Source organism: Danio rerio, chromosome 2, assembly GCF_049306965.1.
Source record: "Danio rerio strain Tuebingen ecotype United States chromosome 2, GRCz12tu, whole genome shotgun sequence".
Taxonomy (NCBI): Eukaryota; Metazoa; Chordata; class Actinopteri; order Cypriniformes; family Danionidae; genus Danio; species Danio rerio.
The window spans coordinates 10,508,628-10,532,145 of NC_133177.1; the positions used below are offsets into that span (position 1 = coordinate 10,508,628).

The following is a 23,518-nucleotide window of genomic DNA, read 5'->3' on the forward strand; positions in this document are numbered from 1 at the left end:
AAACTGCTAACAGTTACTTACTGTACTGTAGTGTTACAACTCACAGCATTATACTGCATACACAATAATGGTATGTCATTTAGAGTTATTGTAGTGTTGCTAAAATTAATCAGTATTCTTAAGTGTTATTAAATTAGAAAGCTTATCAATTCTTCAGACAAATGTATTTTATTGTTTTGTCAGCAAACAAATATACAACAGAAAATGTACAACAAAATTAAAGAAATCAACAGATATCAATACATTTTCTATTTACAATGAAACAAAAAGGTTTAATGAAAGGTGTCAAACATTTAAATATCATCTGACATATAACAGAGGGCCACAGGTCTGCACAGTTTAGCGTTAACTAATTAAACACACCTGATCAAACTAATTGAGGCTTATTAGATATCTACAGGTAATGTTGAAGCAGGGTGGGAGCCCTCCAGGAACAACATTGACAACATTTAAGTAAATGCCACCATTTATCACAATCACATATCCAATTAAAAACAATATAAATTAATTAATTAACAAACTCCATTTAAAGCAAAAAAATAAATAAATAAAATCGTTCAGCACTGATCCTCATGTTGTTCCAAACCTGTAGTAATAATAATAAAAAAACTAAATAAATAACCTGATTTATGAATTTATTTAAGAAATAATTTATTCTAGAAATATCACTTTTACTCACTTCATTTGATGTTTTCCAGTCAACTTCATTGAGCCTCTGCAAAAATTAAGAGAGAGATTTTTTAATTTCGCCTTTAAATGTGTGTCAATCATATAGAGTATAATACTTACTTTTGAATGAGCTCTAACGTGGCATTACTTGGCTCCTGATTTACAAGGTTAAAGTAATATAAGGTTAAAAACATAAAAAGATGCTAAAGAAAAAAATACATTTATTTAAGTTTAAGTTTTAAAAATTCTAATAAAGTAGCTTCTCAAAAGAACACACACACATACTTACTCTAGATATGGTTAGAAACATGAAGCTCAAGAAAACAAGTGAAGTTTCACAAACTAATTTCGAGAGGAGCACGTGATATGATTGTGCACTGCTGGCCACTCATCCGTAATCAGTAATAATCCAATCAGAGTGATCCTAGCTTAATATAAATGGATCACTTTCTCCTTATCTCTTATTATCTTCTTTTTGAAAGAATCCCCCCTTCCACCCCATCTCCTCCTTTTTCTCCCCTTCTAAAGGCTGATTTATACTTCTGCGTCAAATGCCAGCGTATGCTACGGCGCTGACGCATAGCCCTTCGCCGTGGCCGTCGGCGTCGCTGATGTGCACCTCTCAAAAATTGTAACTACACGTCGCAACGACGCGTCGCGCAAGCTCTGTGATTGGTCGGCTTGGTAGCGCTGACGAGTCTGGGCGGGACCGAGAGCCGCACGAATGGCGTGAGCTGGAAGTGAGCCCAATGGAGCGATTGTTTACAAGTGTGGAGTCCCGTGAAGGAGCTCCGGATGGAAAGTTTTGTTTTGTGTTTACCTCATAGTTAAAGTTGTTGCACGTCCGCCGGTTCCTGCCTCAAAATGAGCGAGTTTGAGCCTTTTGTACATCCAGGAAGTGTTCAGGAAAAGCAAAACAGCTGAGAAGAAACTAGACAAAGAGAAACATTTACACCTCACTGCCAACTAGCGTTTCGGAAGTGTTAATTCAGACCAACAAAGACAGCGCACAGAAGAATAAATGCACAGCTACGCGCGTTGCATGCGCTGTGGGTCACGCCGGTCACTTGACGCAAAAGTATAAACCAGGCTTAAAGAGGGAGCGATCGAGACCTACCTGATCTCGGATCCCCTGATATGCTTCTAGACTAGGCGGGAGCCCTGGGCTCAAATATCTCAGAGCTCAGGGTTCTCTCCCAGGACAGCATGCCAAACCTGCTATAAATGCCAAGCATATCTAAGTGGGAACTCTTGAAACATTTGTATCGTTCTTTGGAATTCACCATTGGAAACAGCTCTGAAAAACACTTAGCAACAAATTCACAACCTGGAACCTGACAGTGGAGGTTTGCGAATCCCTGTGATGATTCCTGTGCACGTAAGCTATGAGGGAGATTGGAATTGAATACTTTTTATGTGTATACAATCAGCTTATTTGCCAAAAAGACTACATTATGGAAACAGCGATATCCAATGAATAAATAAACTTAAATGAAAGTTATGTACGAAGTTATGTGAGGAGAGGCTAACTAGCTAACAATGTAACCTTCAAATACACAGTTCAAGATAACAACAATATAACTTAATGCACAGACTTACTTTAGAAACTCTCAAAAACAATTGAACACATTTTACTTACTCTTTGTAGATTCTTATTTATGGCTTAAACACCAGACTCTGCATCTGATTCTGAACTGCTAAACAGAGAATGGAGGACACTCAGAAGTAAACAAATCAAACACCTGGCTTGTGAAACTTTTTTCACAACTTTGAGTTTAGAATAAGACAGACGTACTGTGTATTTGTCAATGTCTAAATCGTTGTTTCCTGCATTAAGGTAAGTGCAATATTCTATATATAGCACCAAAAAGCATCAGAGAAGATGAAACAGTAATGGTTGAACAGTAATTTACCATTTATTATCACAATTACCTGTGATGGCTACATAAAGTAAATTACTGTAATATATTCTTTGCACGACACAATTTCATTCAAATCCTGCTTGTTTTACAGCAAAGTACTGTTTCCTGTTATTACAGCAAAACATTGGCTATTTTACAGTTATTTACTGCATAGTAAGGGTTAACAGTGTAGTGTGCATACAGAACTGTAAAAAATTGCTCAAGTTAATAATAATATTGGAGTTTGTGTTATTATCATCAACATAAAAGGGGTAAAGGGGCAAGCGTGAAAAGTCATAAAATATGTCCTGTCACAGTTTAAGCACAATGCATAGCAGCAAAGCCAAAAACTGAACGTGAACAACAACACATAAGGCAGCTTTTGTGCTGTTGTGTTAAAGGTAAACGTTAGCCTCACTAATTCACTTACTAATTTCAGGCAAAAATATGTTTTCTAGATTCATAGAAGTTACCTGAGAGTGATGCACGCGACTCACCTTGAACTTTTTACCTCTTCTCGGCTCCAGACTGTTGTTGTCTTTTCCCGGGCATAGAGCTGCATCTTGCATCAATTATAATTATATTCAGCTAGCAGCAGCAAAGATAAGTGGATTGGGCCGCGCCACGCACACGCAGCTATGCGCATATGGAAAAAATTACTTCACATGTTTGTTTTTGCGTCCGTCATAATTATTTTTTTTATGTATAAAACAACATATTTATTTACACTCAGTTTATGTTAATATTAGTAAATAAATGTTTTTTTTATTTTTTGAGCAACCGAGATGATGCCCCCCTCCGAAGTTGAGGCCCTACGCAGCCTGCGTATACTGCATATAGGGAGCGGTGGTACTGGTCAGGATAGAGGGAAAGATGAATGCAGCCATGTACAGAGACATCCTGAATGAAAACCTGCTTTCTTGACCTCAGACTGGGGTGACGGTTCATCTTCCAGTAGGACAATGACCCAAAGCACACCCCCAAAATATCAATAGAGGGGCTTCATAACAACTTGGGGAATGTCCTTGAGTGGCCCAGCCAGAGCTCAGACATAAATCCTATTAAACATCTCCCGACTCTGGAGAGATCTGAAAATGGCTGTACAGCATCGCAGCCCATCCAACCTAGAGCTTGAGAGGTACTGTAAAGAGGAATAGCCCAAAAATTCCCAAAGACAGGTGTGACAAGCTTGTGGCATCATATTCAAAAAGACTTGAGGCTGTAATTGCTGCCAAAGGTGCATCAACAAAGTGTTGAGCAAAGGCTGTGAATACTGATGTACATGTGATTTTTCAGGTTTTTTATTTGTAATAAATTTGTAACAATTTCAAAAGATCTTTTTTTCACATTGTCATTATGGGGTATTGTGTGTAGAATTTTGAGTAAATAAATAGATTTAATTCATTTTGGACTAAGGCTGTAACATAAACAAATGTGGAAAAAGTGAAACGCTATGAATACTTTCCGAATGCACTGTAAGTAGGCTATGGTTTGGGTGATGTGAACCATGTTTGTTTTCAACCTTTTACAATATTTATGTATAATAAATATATTTTTTATGTATTTATTTAGTGTAGTATTTTTTTTTATTTAACCTCTAAATACAAAACAACATTTCTTTATTTTTAAAACATTTTCAGACTATTGTTCTATTAATAATGAATGGGTGGATTTTTTTTGTACTCAGGGCATAAAAATAAACTGATTGTTGTACCCATTCGTCATTATATTACTCATTATATTACTCAAGTAAATGTTATAATTTTTGTCAGAACATTTTGATGTTTGGTTAGCCAAAACAGCTAAGATGAGCTTATTTCTCCTACTTGTCTGACATTTATTTATTTATCTATTTATTATTTATGTATTTGGACGTTCTTTAATTAGCAATAGTTAAATACGTGATTTAGATTTTCCAACAGTTTGGTTAGGTTAAGAGTAGAAATAGACACTTGCCTTAATGAATGGAGTTGATATTATTATTAAATAATGCATAATAAATTAAATGTTATTTTGCATCTTTTTAATGTCTGCCTGTATGGGTCAAATTGACATAAAATGTAGCAAATTATTGAAACTTTGTATGCATGTTCTTGACCCTAAATGAAAAAAGTAACAAAATACCAGACAGGCAGAACTGAACGGTAGCTACACATTAGTTACGCCTATTAAATGTTCATATTCAATCAGCAATACTTTCACTATACAATACAATACAATACTTTTGCCTACTTTTACAAATGCACTTTAAACTACAGCAAATACATAAGGTTATGATTTAACGTTAGTACAATTGAAAAAAGCATATAGAACAGAAATCACAAAGAAGAGCTAACAAGTGAAACCGTTAACAAACTTAATTTAACATGAAAAATGACGTTTGGTCATGTAATTAGTTAAATGATTCATTACATGAATTTATAAGATCATGTTTTGATTTTGACTCCATTGTAATGTTTAAATAGTACAAATCTTTATAGTGGAACCAATGAGAAAAAACGACGGACGGTATTTGATGATACACAGACATGGCAGCGTACGTGTGCACGAGATTTTGTATAAACAAATTTAAAGACTCAGTTAGATTTATTCCGCGACGGTATCGAGTTAAAACAAAATGGGTAAGTAATAAGGTCACATGTATTAGTATTATAATCAAAATAACGTGAAATGTTCATATCGTCTCCTGTGTTCCAATAGGCAGCAACGAGGCCCAAGTTTCCAGCCACTGAACTTGCTCTGCACAGCTTTGACAAAACATATAGTGTACAGTTCGGGGACTTGTGGCCCTCTATTCGTGTTGCCATGCTTTGTGAACAAAAATATGGAGCGCTAATAAACAGCTTCTCTTCAGCATCTGGGGAAATCACAGATTTAGAAGCTGAAGGGTGTAGAGACTTCATAACTATTGACTGTTCTAGAAATGAGGTCCATAAGTCCTCACAGGACCCCACAACCCCTCACAACGATTCGACAGATGTGGAATCAGCTCCTCTTCAAACCAGTATAACTCCTGATATTAAATGTCTTGTTTTCCCCCGAGGAGACATATCTAGATTTAAGCCAGCAAGGTGAGGATTACAAAACGAATTTCTCCTTTCTTCTCTTTAAATGTTTATGTTTAGTGAGTTAAGAAGAGAAATCATAATTGTTGTGTCTTCTTCACCAATTAAAACGTTATATTTGACCCGTAGCCAGAGGGGTTCGCGTGGTTCCAAAGACCCACCCCCCTTCTGACAAAGTCCAGAATTTGAGCTCATTTGTCCAAGTTTTGACTGTATGCCATCATGACTTGTAAAAATAACCAATAGAAGAAGGCTTTAAGAAGAATAACCAATAAAGTAATCATTAAAAGAGGGCTTTTATTATTTAAACGGACAAATTTTGACTGAGGACATGAGCTGGCCAGTTTGTTATTCCCCTATAGGCTACAATTTCCAGTTTCAATGCGCATTTGTAAATAACCATAATTTTTTGTAAATAAAAATATTATGATAGCTCCTTGACAAAAATGTAGGAAGAATTTTGTTGCATCAAAAAGTGTGGTAATAACAATCTGACAAGCTAATTCAGCACAAACTATTGCTTAAAATATCTCTAAAATGCAGTATTTGAACCTTGAGTAACTGCAAATGGGTCCACTTTTTGAGAAAAAAGAACCACCATATTTTAATTAGCTGGCAACAGGCCTGTATATACATAGGAGAGAAAGCATTTGAAGGGGTTAAATGTTTTAGATAACATGATGATTAAATCTAAAAATATGTGTGAGATAAAAACGTACCTACTAAAATATGAAATATGTTTTTTATTTTTTAAAATATGATACAATCAACTTCTTGCTGACAAATAAGTAAAATCAAGTGATCCGAAGGATAGCGTAAATAAAATAAAAGTAAATAAATAAAAGTAAAATTATTAGGGGTCCTCTCTGTAAATTTTTTTAAAAATTTATAATATGATCAAATAATTTGTTGGTATCTGATATGCGGTTTTGATATGTGAGATATGAGATATTATTTTGGTTCTAAAAAAATAAATATGTATGTTTATATTTGTTTGTTTTGTTTTTTGTCTGTCTCCTGTAAATGTTGATGTTTGATAGTCAAAATGTATGATGGTCTTTTTCTTTTCTTTTTTAATATTGTAATGTACAAAGAACAAAAATGAACTTTTTATTGTTTTAATGCATACATAATGTGCTTAATGGTTGTATTTTCATACTTTGATAATTATTATGTTTTCATTACTAAATTAAGTGTTGCAGTATTTACAAACCAGTTAATTGAGGGAAGTTGCTGATTTTAAAGATCATTCAGAATGCATAAGTAAATGATTAATAAATCAGATCAGTTGAGATTAACTCAACTCCATCCAATTTTGTCGCCTAATCTTAAGTGAGGACCATTCATGCTTTATAAATCTCTAATAAATGACAATTAAAGGCTCAGTTATATTCTACACAGGAAAATAAACAACTTTATTAATTTCTATTTATTTGAAGATACACAAATAAAACTGTATCAAATGAGAAATAAATCTTTGCAGTCTTGACTAAAATAAAAATTACTGTACATCGTTAAATAACATTGAAATGTTGTATCATAATATATTGTTCAATTATTGTTGTTGTTTTATCTAATTTTATGCTATTTTTTTACACTCAAGTTATTCAGCAATGTTTAAACATTACATAAATTTTACTTTTCAGATAAGATTGCAAAGGTTTATTTTTCATGTGATACTGAGCCTTTAATTGTTATTAGGGATTTATACAGCATAAATAGTCCTCACTTTAGATTAGGTCACAAAGCTAGATGAAGCTGAGTAAGTAAAGCACTTATTAACATACAAATGAACTATAAGTGTATACCTTATTCATTCAACCATTCATTTATTCATTCATTGATTTACTTTTCGGCTAAATCCCTTTATTAATCTGGGTTTGCCACAGCGGAATGAACCGCCAACTCATTCAGCATATGTTTTATGCTAGCAACAACCCATCACTGGGTATTACTCGTATTCATTCCCATTCACACACATACACTACGGACAATTTTAGCTTACCTAGTTCACCTATAGCGCATATCTTTGGACTTGTGGGGGAAACCAGAGCACCCGGAGGAAACCCACGTGAACATGGGGAGAACATGCAAACTTCCCACAGAAATGCCACCTGACTCAGTCGGGGCTCGAACCAGTGACCTTTTGCTGTGAGGCAATCATGCTCTATACCTGAACAATAATATGGAAATGTTTATTTGAATAGTTTATAAATCAGTTACTAACTCATTCTGGATGATCTTTAAAGACCTTGATTATTCTTAGTTACAAATAATTTGTAAATAATGCAATGCTGAATTTAGTTTTGAACAGTTCATCAGTAACAAAGTATGAAAAAACAACTATTAAGCACATTTTAAATGTGCTCATTCAATAAGTCAAGTTTACAGCGTTTGTATCTGCAGTTATAAACTGCCTACTAACACCTATTAATGTAGAGTTAATGCTTAACAAACAATGAATTAACTATTAACGAAAGCTCAGTAGATGATTCATAGTGTGTAGTTATTATAGTGTTGCCAATGCTTCAACTTTTTTTTTTTTTCATCCTAAAACAATCTGTGCTATTAACACAGACCTGACAGCAGTGGTATTTTGGGCTATTATCTTCTGGATGCTGCTTCCGTGCTGCCTGTACTAGCGCTGGACGTCCGGCCTGGACAAACAGTGCTGGATCTGTGTGCGGCTCCTGGAGGAAAAACCCTTGCTCTCCTGCAGGCACATTCAGTCAGTACGTGAATCAAAAAATTGCTACAGCTTTCTAGAGGAAGAGATGCAAATCTGTACAAATAATGAAACGCATGTCTGTTTTTTTTTGGCTCTTTTTAGATCACTTGTGGGCAAATGACTTATCAGTTTCCCGCACTGGTCGATTGCGCAAGATTCTTCAGAGCTACGTGCCTAAAGAGTTTCTGGATGAAGAAAATATTCACATCACTTGCATTGATGGTCGGGAGTTAGGGATGAGAGAGGAGAAGAGCTTTGATAGAGTAGGTATTGGTCAGAATGTCCGAAAATTAAGAAGAATTTTCAAGATAAGGCTCACTTTTTTTTTTCAGTAGAACATCAGCTAAAGCTATGGACATTGGTTATTCATAAAATGCTAATTAACAGTTACAAGAACTTGAAGAGCAAAGATCTTTAAAGTCCCCATGAACCGGAAGCTGCAACCGTTTTTCTTTTCAAGTATTGTGACGCAGTTCCTAGAGAAACAGAATCTTAAATGAGAGAACAGTGGACTTGGCTTGTTTTTTCTACTGTGAGTTGAGTGGATCTAGTAAAGTTTTTTTTGGCCTTTTTGCCTTTATTAAGTGGATAGGATAGTATTACAGACAGAAAGCGCAGTGGGAGAGAGAGTGGGGTTAGGGACGGGAAATGTCCTCGAGCCGGGATTTGAACTCGGGACACCCTGAAGTGCAACAACACCATATTTCGACGCACTAACCACTAGACTATTGCCATTTCTGTTTGTTCTTAAAACTGACAGTTGGAGCGATGTGATTAAATATGTTAGCCATGTCCAATTCCTAAGATGTATGTAATCTGACAAATTACATGAAAAGAAAAACAGGAAGTGCTTTTTCAATTAAAAAATAGAAGAGCAAACAATTCTTGACACGCACAGATTGTTCAACACAAAACTAGCAACGTGAGCTAACAAAATCACATGGTTAGCTTTGATGTCATGGGGACTTTAAGACCTTTGTATTATTTTAGTACAGAAGGCCTCAATGTATTTTTACAAGCCAAAGGTAATCATTTTTGTTTTTTGCCTGTATATTTTATGTTTTTTTTTTTTTTAGGCTTAATTTTTAGGTCCCAGCAGCTGTTTAGATGCATTTTATGAATCAGCAAGACCCATGGTCTACACCACCGGTGTCAGTTCCAGTTCCTGGAGGGCCGTAGCTCTGTACAGTTTAGTTAAAACCCTGCTTTAACATATTGAAGCTGGGGTCACACTGCACTTTTTATTCCATATACTTCCATTCATACGCACTTGAATGCGATAGACCAGAAACGCAAGCTCATGCAACAAGTTTCGCTTTTTGCTACGTTCGAAGGTTCAAGCCTGGTGAAATCTGACACATGAAATTGCATCATGAAATTAGCATGAGACTATCGAAGACTAAAACATGACCTTTCTGGACAGAAATGTCATATATAGACCAATCGCTCGCTTTTTAAAATGTCTAACCATTTTGTTTAATACTGCCCCTTTTCACCGTGCTATACGACAGAATTTCACATGCTCAAAGTCTAGTGTGACCATGGCATTACCTGTAGGTTTCAAACAAGCCTGAAGGACTCGATTAGTTTGATCAGGTGTATTTAATTAGAACTGAAAATAAACCATGCAGACCTGTGCTCTACCCTTTTAGAAAACTTTTTTAAACAGTTCCTATTTAGGGTTATTCAGTTTGTAACAATAGCTGAACCATATTTGGTGCTAAATAAAGCCTTTTTGATACGGTTCAGTAAAGAACCAGGCTTTGAAATTGGTATATAGAACTTTAAAAATATGATATTTTCATTAATAATAGTATAAAGGGTAAAATCCAAAAGCACATGACAGTTGGGTGCTTTTGTTATTGATGTGAACTTAGCAAAAGCGGTAGTGCTCATACAACAATAATTAGCAAAATGTCTTAATCAATGGAAATTAATATTGGAAATTAAAAAATACACTAATGGGTAAAGCAAAAAACAACCAGGAAATGGACACAGCAATGACCAAGTTCCAGTTCAACATCTTCACAGTCCTCTATGAGCCTTTTATGTGCATTTTAATAAAATTAAGTGTAGTTTTCTCTCTGCATGTGATGAGGTTATGATTTTACAACATCTGAAATACTCAAATGAGTTTGAAGTGTGTCTTTTGCATTTAAGTTAAAAGTAAATTTATGACGGCAAAAAGTAACAAAAATGGAGATTCAGAATGTGACCTTTACCGTTTTAAAATTAATAAGTTGTAGGATTTTTAAAAATATTTTAGCAATAGATTATGTATAAATAATACAAATTAGTAGTAGGAAAATAGTTGCATTGTGAAAGTTGTGGTTTACAACTAACATATTGTGAGTTCATTTATTGATGATAATACATAATTAATAAGAGTTAAAAATGAATATAATAAATCAAATAATTTTGCTGATGTTTTAAAAAACTACTTCTGCCCAGTATATTTTTACAGCACTAATGCTATTATTGTAAACCGTGAGAATTGTTCCATTACCTTTAGTTCATGTTTTATCTTCACACAGGTGCTGGTCGATGTTCCCTGCACAACAGACAGACACTCTGCAGTCGTGGAGGAGAACAATATATTTAAGAGGTCCAGGACCAAAGAGAGACAGAAGCTTCCACTCTTGCAAATCCAGCTTCTTGTGTAAGTTGATCTTCAAATGTGTGGAAAAAATACATTGAAAGACAATAATTGATTTCATATATATACACACACCAGACATTTTATTAGGTGTGGGTATAGATATAAAGTGCTCCTCAGACGTATCCATTTTGGACCAGCAACTGTGTAAAAATTTAGTCACATCACATTTCTACTCCTATTCTGTTGCTAGGGCTGCGTTCCACTCGACTTTTAGAACCTTTAGTGAACAAGGGAAGCTTATATAGACATACACTCAATCCATCAAATTTGACCCACGGAGTGAGTTGGCTTCATATGTCCACTTCAGCACCTACACTCACTGGCCACTTTATTGGGTACACCTGTCCAACTGCATGTTAATGCAAATTTTTAATCTGCCAATCACATGGCAGCAACTCAATTCATCTAGAAATGTAGACATGGTCAAAAAGATCTGCTACAGTTTAAACTGAGCATCAGAATGGGAAAGAAAGGTGATTTAAGTGACTTTGAATGTGGCATGGTTGTTGGTGCCAGACAGGCTGGTCTGAGTATTTCAGAAACTGCTGATCTACTGGGAGTTTCACGCACAACCATTTCTAGTGTCGACAGACAATGGTCTGAAAAAGAGAAAATATCCAGTGAGTGGCAGTTTTTTGGGGGCAAATGCCTTGTTGATGCCAGAGGTGAATGACCAGACTGGTTCCAGCTGATAGAAAGGCAACAGTAACTCAAATAACCGCTTGTTACAACCAAGGTATGCAGAAAAGCATTTCTGAACAACATGTCAAACCTTGAGGCAGATGGGCTACAGCAGCAGAAGACCACACCGGGTGGCACTATTGCCAGGTAAGAACAGGAAACTGAGGCTACAATTTGCTCAGGCTCATCAAAATTGGACAATAGAAGATTGGAAAAATGTTGCCTGGTTGGACGAGTCTCGATTTCTGCTGCGACATTCAGATGCAAGTGTAAGAATTTGGCATCAACAACATGAAAACATGGATCCATCCTGCCTTGTATCAATGGTTCAGGCTGCTGGTGGTGGTGTACTTCCAGCAGGATTACGTCCCATGTTGTAAAGCATGAATCTTCTCAGACTGGTTTCTTGAACATGACAATTAGCTCACTGTATTACAATGTCCTCCATAGTCACCAGATCTCAAACCAATAGAGCACTGTTGTGATGTGGTGTACTGGGAGATTCCCACCATGGATGTGCAGCCGATAAATCTACAGGAACTGCGTGATGCTATCTCGTAAATGTGGACCAACATTTTTTGAGGAATATTTCCAGTACCTTGTTAAATCTATGCCATAAAGGCTTAAGGTAGTTCTGAAGGCAAAACGGTACTAATTAGGCATATCTAAAAAAGTGTCCGGTGAGTGTACATGTCCCAGAATGTGATGTCACAACTGTGTAGTTCCCAAGTGCTCTAGGGTTTAGGGCATTCTATTTAAACCTATTCAGATGTTTTGACAGTATTGGACAATTATGTAATGTAATCAATGACATGCATCCAAGGAAATGAGATGGAAGAAAGTTGGTAAATGAAGACATTAAAAAAATGGACTGGAATCCAGACTGGCTCTGAACTTCAGCAGGTTTTTTAAACATGCTTGCATTAATTGAGCTGCTGTCATGTGATTGGCTGATTAGATATTTGCCTTAATGATCAGTCAAACAGGTGGTAATAGTAATAAAGTGGTTGGTGAACGTATATTCCTGGCTAACTTGACTTTTTAGAAGTGCTGGGCAAAAATTGATCATTATTAAACTCATCCAAAAAAGGTTGTTTTGACACAATTTAAGTGTGTGTACTGTGTATATTTATTATGTATATAAATACACATAGGCATGCATATATTAGAGAAAATGTTTATTCATAGTTAAAATATATATGTATATGATACTAATTTTATGTAACATTTAAATACCTATGAAAAGATATTAATTCCTTTATTCATTTAATTATACATTTTCTTTTCGGCTTAGTCCCTTTATTAATCTGGGGTTACCACAATGGAATGAACCGCTAACTTATCCAGCATTTGTTTTACGCTGCGGATGTCTTTCCAGCTGAAACCCATCAATGGGAATCATCCATACCTACTCATTCACACACATATATTACAGGCAATTTAGCTTATCCAATGCCAACTGACTTAGCTGAGGCTCAAACCAGCAACCTTCTTGCTGTGAGGCGATCGTCCCACTCACTGCGCCCCTGTGATGCCATGTAAAAGATTATTAAAATTATTATGAAATATTATTTAGTTTTGTTTCTATGTATGTGTATCACTTATACATAATAAATATATATAATACACACACACACACACACACACACACAAACACACACACACACACACACACACACATATATATATATATTTATATATATATATATATATATATATATATATATATATATATATATATATATATATATATATATATATATATATATATATATATATATATTGTATCAAAACAAATACATGCTGCATTCTTCAGGACTTACTGAGAATAACCTGAAATTTCTTACTCTGTTCAGGGCTGGCATCCAGGCTGCGCGGCAAGGAGGGCTGATAGTCTACTCTACGTGTTCCCTGTCCCAGCTGCAGAATGAGTGTGTGGTGCAACAGGCTATCAGTGTCGCTCAGGAAGAGTTGGGGATTACAGTGCAGGTTCAGGACCTCAGGTGGTTCACTCAGCGCTTTTCTGACACTTTCCACTTTGCGCCACAGTTAAGTGTCGGGGAACTGGTTTTACCACACCTGTGTGCCAACTTTGGACCAATTTATATGTGTAAATTACAAAGAATGAATTAGAGCAATTTTAAGATGAGCTCCGTTGTTGTTTTTTGCTGCCCCCTAGTGACCAGACATGGAACTTTCAAACGTTTTACTTCTTTAATGAAGAAAAAATAGCAAATGATGTGATCATTTTGTTAATTGTAAGTTATTATCAGTTATATATTAAACTTAGATATGATGCAAAAAATCTTACTTGTGTACTTTGGCAATCCAAAACCCATATGCTTGAGGTATGGGGATTTGTAATGTCAATGAAAGGGTTAGTTCACACAAAAGTAAAAATGTTGTTATTGATACTCATCCTCATGTTGTTTCAAACCCCTCAGACCTTCGTTCGTCCTCAGAACACAAATTAAGGTGTTTTAGATTAAATCTGAAAGCTCTTCCATCAACTATAGCAATGCACCCAACTTGTTCAAAGTCTGAAAAATACGAAAAAAAAAAACTGACACAGAAGAAAAGAAACTGTTGAATAAAGTCATTACTTTTGTATTATGTTTTCACAAACGCATTATCATAGTTTCATCATATTTAAATAAAATTTTAATTTTAATATTTAAATAAAAAACTAAAAAAAGGAATATTGAGAAGGAATTAGAACCTACCCAGTGTACAGTTGAAGATGTGTTTTCTTGACTGTAGTGTGACAGCATTGAAAGGTTTGCTTTGAAACCAAGTAAATGCACATGATATGATTCAGAAGTTCAGCAGAAAGCAATGAAAACAGAACACTGTTCATTGTATTTAACATGTTTGGCCAGTAGGGGGCGTCGACGCACTGTTATACAGCTGACTATTCGAGGTTAAACGTAGGCACATTTTAAACAGTCTGCAGGATTCATGGTATAGACCAGGGGTCACCAATCTCGTTCCTCTAGGTTTAAGCTCCAACTTGCTTCAACACACCTGCCTGAATGTTTCAAGTATACCTAGTAAGACCTTGATTAGCTTGTTCAGGTGTGTTTGATTAGGGTTGGAGCTAAAATCTGCAGGACACCTAACCTCCAGGAAAAAGTTTGGTGATCCCTGGTATAGACCAACATACCATGTCTTCTTTTATGCAGAAGCATAAAAGTATTTAAATTTTACAATTTACAAAGTAGTTTGTTCAGTAGTTAACTTGTGTGTAAAATGGAAACAAACAAAAAAGAAAAGTGTCTTTTCACAAATAATTAAGAAGATAATTAGTATAATGAAATTGTATTCATTTGTTTATACCCATAACCCTATAATGACCCATAAAGACCATTTTACCCAGAAGAAATATAAAAATCTAAAGAAACAAAAATGTTTTAGTAAAAAAGTTCAACTTTGCAAATGGCAGATGACCCTCAAAATACACATCACTTATTATATTTTGATATGTTTTGTTTTATTTTCTAATTCATTTGAGATCTTTTAAAGGTAGATTGATTGATTTCAGTGTCACTTGTATGTATGGAGCACCCAGGGCCGGATTAACCTATGGGCATTATGGGCACAGGCCTTGGGGCCCCTGCGAAGGGGTGAAAAAAAAATGCATATTTTGGAGTGTCTATTTAGGCTATGTGCATATACCGCACCTCGTTAAAATAAGCTAGTTGAGTGATTTCCACCCATCACCGTTTGATTGACAGAGACAAAATAACTAAATAGCGCAGGCAACAGTGGTGTGAGGGGCGTAGCTTGGATTGCAACATGTTTTGATGCAATCAATCATGAACCCGGTTCGAATCCAGTGTCCGATGAACATGTTTTTCCTCTTTTTATCCATTACATATCAGATTTTGCCTACTCTTCACCACGAGGAAGACAAAGAGGAATCATTAATAAGTCTGTGTATTATAGAAGACTCAGATTCATAGAACTGGATTGGAAAGGTGTTACCCTGTATCCAAATCAGATGCATTATAAGTTTGTAGAAGTAATACATAAAAAATACCCTTAAATATTAATTTTTTGTAGTACTTCTGTGAACTTGAACAAGTGTATTAAAATCAATTAATTTTCACTAGTTTTATTAGTACTTTTTTTCAAAGTATGCTAGTTTAAACGCTTTAAAAATAAGTTAAATCTTTGTAGACTTGTAATATATGTACTATATTTCATTTATTTTAAAAATGCGGGCAATACATTATAGATTAATTTTATTTAAAACATATTATATTCATCTTATTTTTTAATTCAACTATAGGGTTGCGGCTAGGTAGGGGGCCTACAAGACATTGTTCCCAGGGGCCTCTGAATTCTTAATCCGGGCCTAGGAGCACCTTCTGTTAAATTAGTTATGTTTTAATGTCAATTGTGCAACAGTAATGAAACAAATACATATTTCTCTCATATTTAACACACTTTTTAGGTACAATTTTATTATCAAAAATATGATTGCCTATTTTAGAAAAACCTGCATAATGAACCCTTTTTTTTGTCTGAAAGTAAACTTTTAGGCCAGTAAAACTAGTTTATTATAATTGAACACTTTTCAGACATATTTATGTTGTTTATAAACAAATTTCGAGCAATCACAATTTAACTATTCAGTTAAATATTAAATGTTTTTAATTTTATTGAAGTCCGTTTTTATGGTACACGTAAATTAACAGTTTTCCAGTGTTTTGTGATTTCATGTTCATATTTTTAGAGGTCCTCAATTATTTATGCTTTTGAATCACATTAGGAGACATTGATCTTGCTTCTGACAACTTTAAACCTTAATTACAACTTTAAACCTTTAAACCTTAAGTGACTTTTTGATGGTTTAAAGTAATATATTGTCTGGGTTGGTGTTGTATATTATGGTACATGTTATTTTTCAGGTTCATTTCTCAATATATTATCTATTTAACATTATATATTATTCAAACCACTAAAATATCAATAAAAGTCACTGTGTTAAACTGTAGAGTTGAATTTTCAACATCAAACATTGAATTATATCGTATTGTATTATTGTATTATATATATTGTATTAACAACTGTACTAACTAACAACTGTAAATAAATGGAAAACACTAAATTAAGAGACATTTTTACAATGTAAGGTTTATAATTATTTCTGTAATTTTCTAAAATATTCACTTGTAGACTGATAGAATCATATTTAGTTGCAAAACATAAAATCTAATTTATTTATGTTTAAAGAAAGACATAATCTGAAATATATAATTGACTAAAAAATGAAAATGTAAATGTTTCCCAAATTGAATGAGTGAGAAATTGAATTTAAATGGTCATCACATATCTGCATCAGCTTGAAGACAAACAGTTTAAGACTCTGAGAATGAGTTTATCTCCAGCATATGCAGGCATTACACCTTATGAGTGTTCAGTAGCGTTTGTAGCAGATTCATTATAAGGATAAAGAGTGTCCTCTGCATGGCCTGATGTGTCTGCAGCACTTCTACAACTAATGTCTGCTCTTCGAGTGTGTCGTTTAGATTTGGCATCGGAGGTGTTTTGTTTTCTGCTAGCGTATAAAAGGTTCAATTTTCCCCCGGTTGTCCATGAACCTCGCGTCTATTCCGGGCAATGTAGCATGAAAAGGTGTGCGCATTTTAGGACGAGAGCCATCGACTCCCCGCCATCATTAAGCTGCTCGGAAACTGTTCCATCGCTGGCAGAGTCGAGATTGGCCGAGCAGTCGTTTACTCGCCGGCTTCTGGTTGAACATTAAGGACGCAAGAGGATACTAAAATGGGATGCTTTCCCCTCGTTTTCCCCTTCGCCTTTTATTCCACAGATGAGTGCAGATAATTTTCTGTGCGATTGTGAGTGATTACTGTATTACCGCGGTAATATAGGGTTATTTGAGAATGCAAAGAGAATTAATGACACATAAAAACTATTTTTGCATTGACTGCTTTCTCTCGGCTGGGATATTTCTCCATGCCTGCATCTTGTGATTACCTAAACGTATTGTAAATATGTGTTTCCTATGGGCTTTTACATAAATTTACATTTTTTAACACTCAGGAGACAGAGGGACCATTAGGGACGAGTTATTTTCATCTATACATTTTATTCATTATTGACTTTGACACTGCTGAGGATGCCGGCGTCTGATCATTTGCCGAGCACCTTGCCAATGATGTAAATCGGATGTAGATCTTTGTAATGACAGAAACATGTCGCGAATATTGTCCAGACGCCGGGGCCTTATAATGATGGAGTCGCAGATGGCCGTAGGTGGGTGAAAGTCATAATGGCTTCCCTTGGAAAAGGCAAACATGAGTGTTTGAGGGGGGAGAAACTACTTATGATTCAATCGCATGGCACGGTATTCTGGCTGGAACTTTCGCAAAGTTTTCTTTAACACCACAGGGATCCTCTGGAAGTTCATGCTCATCCTTTTGATTCCAATTTGCATTTGAGATGCCCTGATTATTTACTAATGTAGAATAGTTATATTCAAAATGATCATTTCTGTCTTAAGACATGACTGATTTCTTCTGCGGTCCTACTGCTGTGAAAGTCAGTAAAGGTTCGTTGTTTTTTTTTTTTTGAACAGCTAAAGCATTCTTCTAAATGTCTTATTTTTTGTTAATACAGGTTTTAATAACATTAATCAGTCCCTTTGGGATCTTTCAAGTCTAATGTTTCTTTTTTTATATATAAAGAAATTACAGATTTTTATGTAGTTTTAAAGTGAACACAAGAATTGATCACATAAGGTTTTGAGAATATTTGTCACAAATTCAGTCATTTTAGGCTACAATAAAACAATTAGGCCTCAAATGCTTTCCCAGAGATGGGTTGCGGCTGGAAGGGCATCCGCTGCATGAAAACGTGCTATAGTTTGCATGTTCTCCCCATGTTCGTGTGGGTTTCCTCCAGGTGCTCCGGTTTTCCCCACAGTCCAAAGACATGCGGTACAGATGCATTGGGTGAGCTAAATTGTCCGTAGTGTATGAGTTTGAATGAGTGTGTATGGATGTTTCCCAGAGGTGGGTTGCAGCTGGAAGAGCATCTGCTGCGTGAAGCATATGCTGGATAAGTTGGTGGTTCATTCCGCTGTGGCGACCCCTAATTAAAAAAGGGACTAAGCCGACAAGAAAATGAATGAATGAATAAGGCCTCAAATGCAAGTCCTCTCAAAATCCTAGAGCAGAGATGCCCAAAATTTTTCATATAAAGGGAAAAAAACTAATATAATTGAGAGTCATGGGCCAAGATAAAAAATACCCAGTATGTTACATTAAAGTTGCCATGGGCAGTTTTCTAATTTATTAGAAAACATTACTTTAAATCGTATTAACTAATGCAGTATGACATTTAAAATGAAAACTTACTGTAATAAAAACATAAACAATCACATTTATAACACAGTGGAGCTTAATGCTCAATACACCGTTCAAGCAGAATCTGTCTTTGACTTGATTTGTCCTCTGTCCGTCGGGTGACAGTATTTAAATTAACATACTAAATCTGATTAATTTACACCATTTAATTAAGACAGTTAATTTCAGTTAGGTGGGCTGCACGGTGGCGCTACACAATCACCTCACAGCAAGAATGTTGCTGGTTCGAGTCCCAGCGGGGTCTGTTGGTATTTCTGTGTGGAGTTTGCATGTTCTGTCTGTGTTTGCGTGGGTTTCCTCCAGGTGCTTGGGTTTCCCCCACAAGTCAAAAGACATGTGCTATAGGTGAATTGGGTATGCTAAATTGGCCGTAGTATATGTGTGTGAATGAGTGTGTGTGGATGTTTCCCAGTGATGGGTGGCAGCTGGAAGGGTATCCGCTGCCTAAAACATATGCTGGATAAGTTGGAGGTTTATTCCGCTGTGGCAACCCCAGATTAATAAAGGGAAAATAAATGAATGAATGAATTTCAGTTAGCTTTAAAAATAAAACAAACAGACCAAAAGTTACATTAGATTTGAAATGATAATCTCTAAACCATCCCCATCTGTAATGACAGATTTTCTATTTTCGATTTGGCTCAGTAGGTGTCACTTGAGTCAATGCTTTACCTCTGTCATTTTAAAAGTTTACTTTACCCCAAAAATACTAATATTTTGTCATCATTTACTCACCTTTGTGTTGTTTTAAACTTTTGCTCATCATAGACAAATAAAACTAAGTCAATATAACATTTTAATATGCCCATCTGGTCTAAAAGTCTGTTTACCCAAACGTCTTCTATTTTAAAATGATTTATAAGCTGATTATTTAGAATCTTCTGAAGAGACAATGTGTTTTTAATATGGACAGTTTTAATTTGGCTTTTATTCTCATAAATTCATATATGTATATAGGAATATTTACAATATTCAGGCTTAACCTATCTATGAAAACTCATTTAAAGTTCTTGCTGAATTTTAAACATGCTAATGAGACACACGCACACACAAACACACACAAAAATAAAAATAAAACAAATTAGTTCTTGCAAAAGGCGGCATTGCAGAAATGAGTCTAATTGGTTCTTGCAGGTCAATCTTGCTACATGACACAAGAAGGAACTTCATTGCTCATCTATAATGTTTGATCATCCTGCAGAATCTCAGACGTGATGTGTGATATTGAAAGAATGAATCTTGTTGATCTTGGCAGAAATTCGAATGTGCAGGGTAACACAAAGATAAACAAGGATTAAAAGTCTTCTTCTATAATTGTACTGACATGCAGCTGTGGTGATAAAGACCTCATTGTTTTTTTGTGAAAACTTAAACTTACAATTTAACATGTAAGACTGAGTGATCATTGACTAAGCTGAGAAATGCTGCGTAATATGGAACAATGACATTTAATTGGTTCTCACACGTCAAGAAAGCATACTTGAGCTTTTATGATGAAAATCTTTGGAAAAGTGATGTGAGGATCCACGTGATGGAAAAATGTCCACTGATTAATGTTTATGTGATAGCCTAAATTAAATCTGTTAAACATCAAATTATTGGGTCTCTTTAGAAGACTTCTATTAAACCACTCTAATCAAATTACTTTTGTAAATGGTTAGTTCACGCAAAAATAAAAATTCTGTCAATAATCACCCTCATGTAGTTCCAAATCCCTGGGACATTCAATCATCTTTAGAACACAAATGAAATCTGAGAGCATAGACAGCAGAGGTCCTGAGGATGAAAGATCACTTGGATTTTATCTAAAATATCTTCATTTTATTTAAAACATCCTCCGGAGATGAAAGAAGGTCTTGAGGGTTTGGAACAACATGAGGGTGAGCAATTATTTACTAAATTTTCCTTTTTTGTTTAACTATCAGGTGATTAACGTTTTTAACTACCAGAGTTTTGCTTGATTATACTTTTAACGGAGGAGAGAAATCTTACGCCATTAAATTTTTATTTTTGTTCTCATTTTGGTGAACAACCCAAACTTGAAATATTCTGTTTATATTTGTTTAATTGTACAGTACGTTGAAATCTCTGTGCCTAATTGTTCCATTTATTTTAGTCCTCATGTTTTTTGATGCCGTATAGACATCAGTAAATCTCTGTACTCCATGCTTGTTCTAATGTCCACAAGCTGTTAACACCATATTCACATAAAGATACCGGCTGACCTGAGGCGCCTCAGCAATAAGATATCTGATTGTTGTGGGTGTCGTGAGGCTCTGTCCTGAGGCTTATTTTACTGCAGTCGCATCTTAAGAGCCCAGCATGAGGCCAGAGCTGTAGCGCTTACTACTCAGATAGTGAATGAAGGGTGGACGGGCCTAGGGGTCTTTTTTATGATGAGACGGTCAGCTCTGGGCCTAAATGTCAAAGCCGTGGCGTGTATATGTGATGTAATTATACTAAAATTTTTTATATATTGAATTAAATTACAGATATTTAAAATTTTGGAAAATTGAAATCTAGTCTGAATTTGTGGTGAGAATTATAATAAATATATAATCTTTTGTGCAATAATTAACAAAAACAAAGTACAGAAAGATAAATTTCTGTGAAGTGACTATCATTTACACAATGTTTGAGAGTTTGTAATATATTGTAAAACCGTAATATTGTGAAATATATTTTCAATTTACTATTTGAGTATATAAAGTATGATTAATTCCTATGATGGCGACTCAAAATTTTTCCTTCAGAAATCAGGCTAATATGCAGATTGTTTGCTTATTTTTATCAGTGTTGAAATCCATTGTACATATTTTTTGGCATCTATGATATACAATAACATTTTTGGTATGTAAGATAAAACAGAAATATAAACAATAAAACAATATACATACTTTAATTAAATCCCAAGGACACATAAAACTGATTTAAAGGGCAGCCATTTTAACCCTTTTTCAAGATTTAAGATAAGTCTTTTGTGTCTCCAGAATGTGTCTGTAAAGTTTCAGCTCAAAACACCCATCAGATTATTTATTGTAGCTTTCAGAATATTTTTTTTTTGCTCTAAACACATTATAGCTGTTTTTGTGGCCTGTTTAAAGATAAATCTCCCCGCTCACATTTCCACATGCCTGTCAAAGTGTGCCTTAATCTCTGCCATGGCTGCGTCAGATAAACACCACAGTGACAGACACGAAGAAGCAGATCTCACATAACGTTTATGAGAAACACTACAGTAAGAACTTTCCCAATGAATATTGGAGGTATTTGTTGTGGAAGTAATTCAAGCCTTTCTGCAATGATGAGTCACACACAATGTGGTTACAAAGTTCACTCGCAGACACCCCACGCTTTTGCACAGCAAATGTGACAGTATACACATTAAAATCCACTGCTTCATGGATATGTGTTATGTTAATGTACAAAATAAACCTGATTTAACATCCACAAACCAGGATTGAAAGTCTTCTTTTATAATTGTACTGACATGCAGCTGTGGTGATAAAGATGGTAAAATGGCTGTAATTCATTACAAACATGCACTGTTTTAAAAACGTTTTAAACTTGTAAAACTCATTCTTGATCACATTCAATAATGATTGATGTCTTGTTGATATCATTATACACTTTACTATAGAGATATATTAATATCGTCTATCAATCAATTCTGTGGGCGGTAAAACCGCACACCTACGTCATGTTGCGGTGGCCCTCAAAATAGGAGGAATTTGAATCCTATAAACATCAGAAAATGTAAAAAAAAAGAGAGTTGTTGTCTTTATATCACTGCAATAAGACAGTGGACACACTATACCTACACACAGTTCTGTCCAAACTGCTTACAAAAGATCATTTTCATCATAGGTGCCCTTTAAATTAACACTAAAGGTATTTATAATGTTGCAAAACAAGATTTCAGGTAAATGCTATACAGTACATTTGAACTTCCAGAAAGAAAGGAAGAAAAATGTTAAGCGGCAAAGATCGTTAATAAATACATATTAATTATATATTAATTATACATTAATGAATATTAAACAATTATTATAAATCATCAAATAAGCATATTAGAGTGATTTCTCAACGATCTTGCCACAGCAAAGACTGAAATAATGGCTTCATTATCACATTAATAAATTACATTTTTAAATATATAGAAATAAAAGAGTTCATTTTTAGAAGAATTACTGCAAGTAAATGCAAACTTAGTAAGTGGAAAATCTAAGCAATAAATAAATAAATAAAAAATCACAAGCATTCCCAACTTTTGACTCCTAATGTGGTCATTGTCTCCAGCGGATCCATCATTACTAATGCCCCGCATCATTCAGATAATCACAGTTAAAACATTTTGCTGAAGCAGCGTTCTACGAACCGTCCCATGATGCTTAGCGCACCATACATCTTCCCGCTTAATC

The 23,518-nt window shown here is 35.0% G+C and overlaps 1 protein-coding gene across 1 annotated transcript; it reads left to right on the forward strand.

Moving 5' to 3' along the window:
* Positions 1 to 5,084: 5,084 nt before the first annotated feature.
* nsun4 (NOP2/Sun RNA methyltransferase 4) lies at positions 5,085 to 14,008 on the forward strand. Its single transcript, NM_001008649.1, is given in 6 exon segments — positions 5,085 to 5,191; positions 5,271 to 5,641; positions 8,213 to 8,367; positions 8,466 to 8,626; positions 10,898 to 11,022; positions 13,560 to 14,008. Coding segments are annotated over 5 exon segments (984 nt in total). The 5' UTR covers positions 5,085 to 5,191; positions 5,271 to 5,375; the 3' UTR covers positions 13,837 to 14,008.
* The last annotated feature ends 9,510 nt before the right edge of the window (positions 14,009 to 23,518 follow it).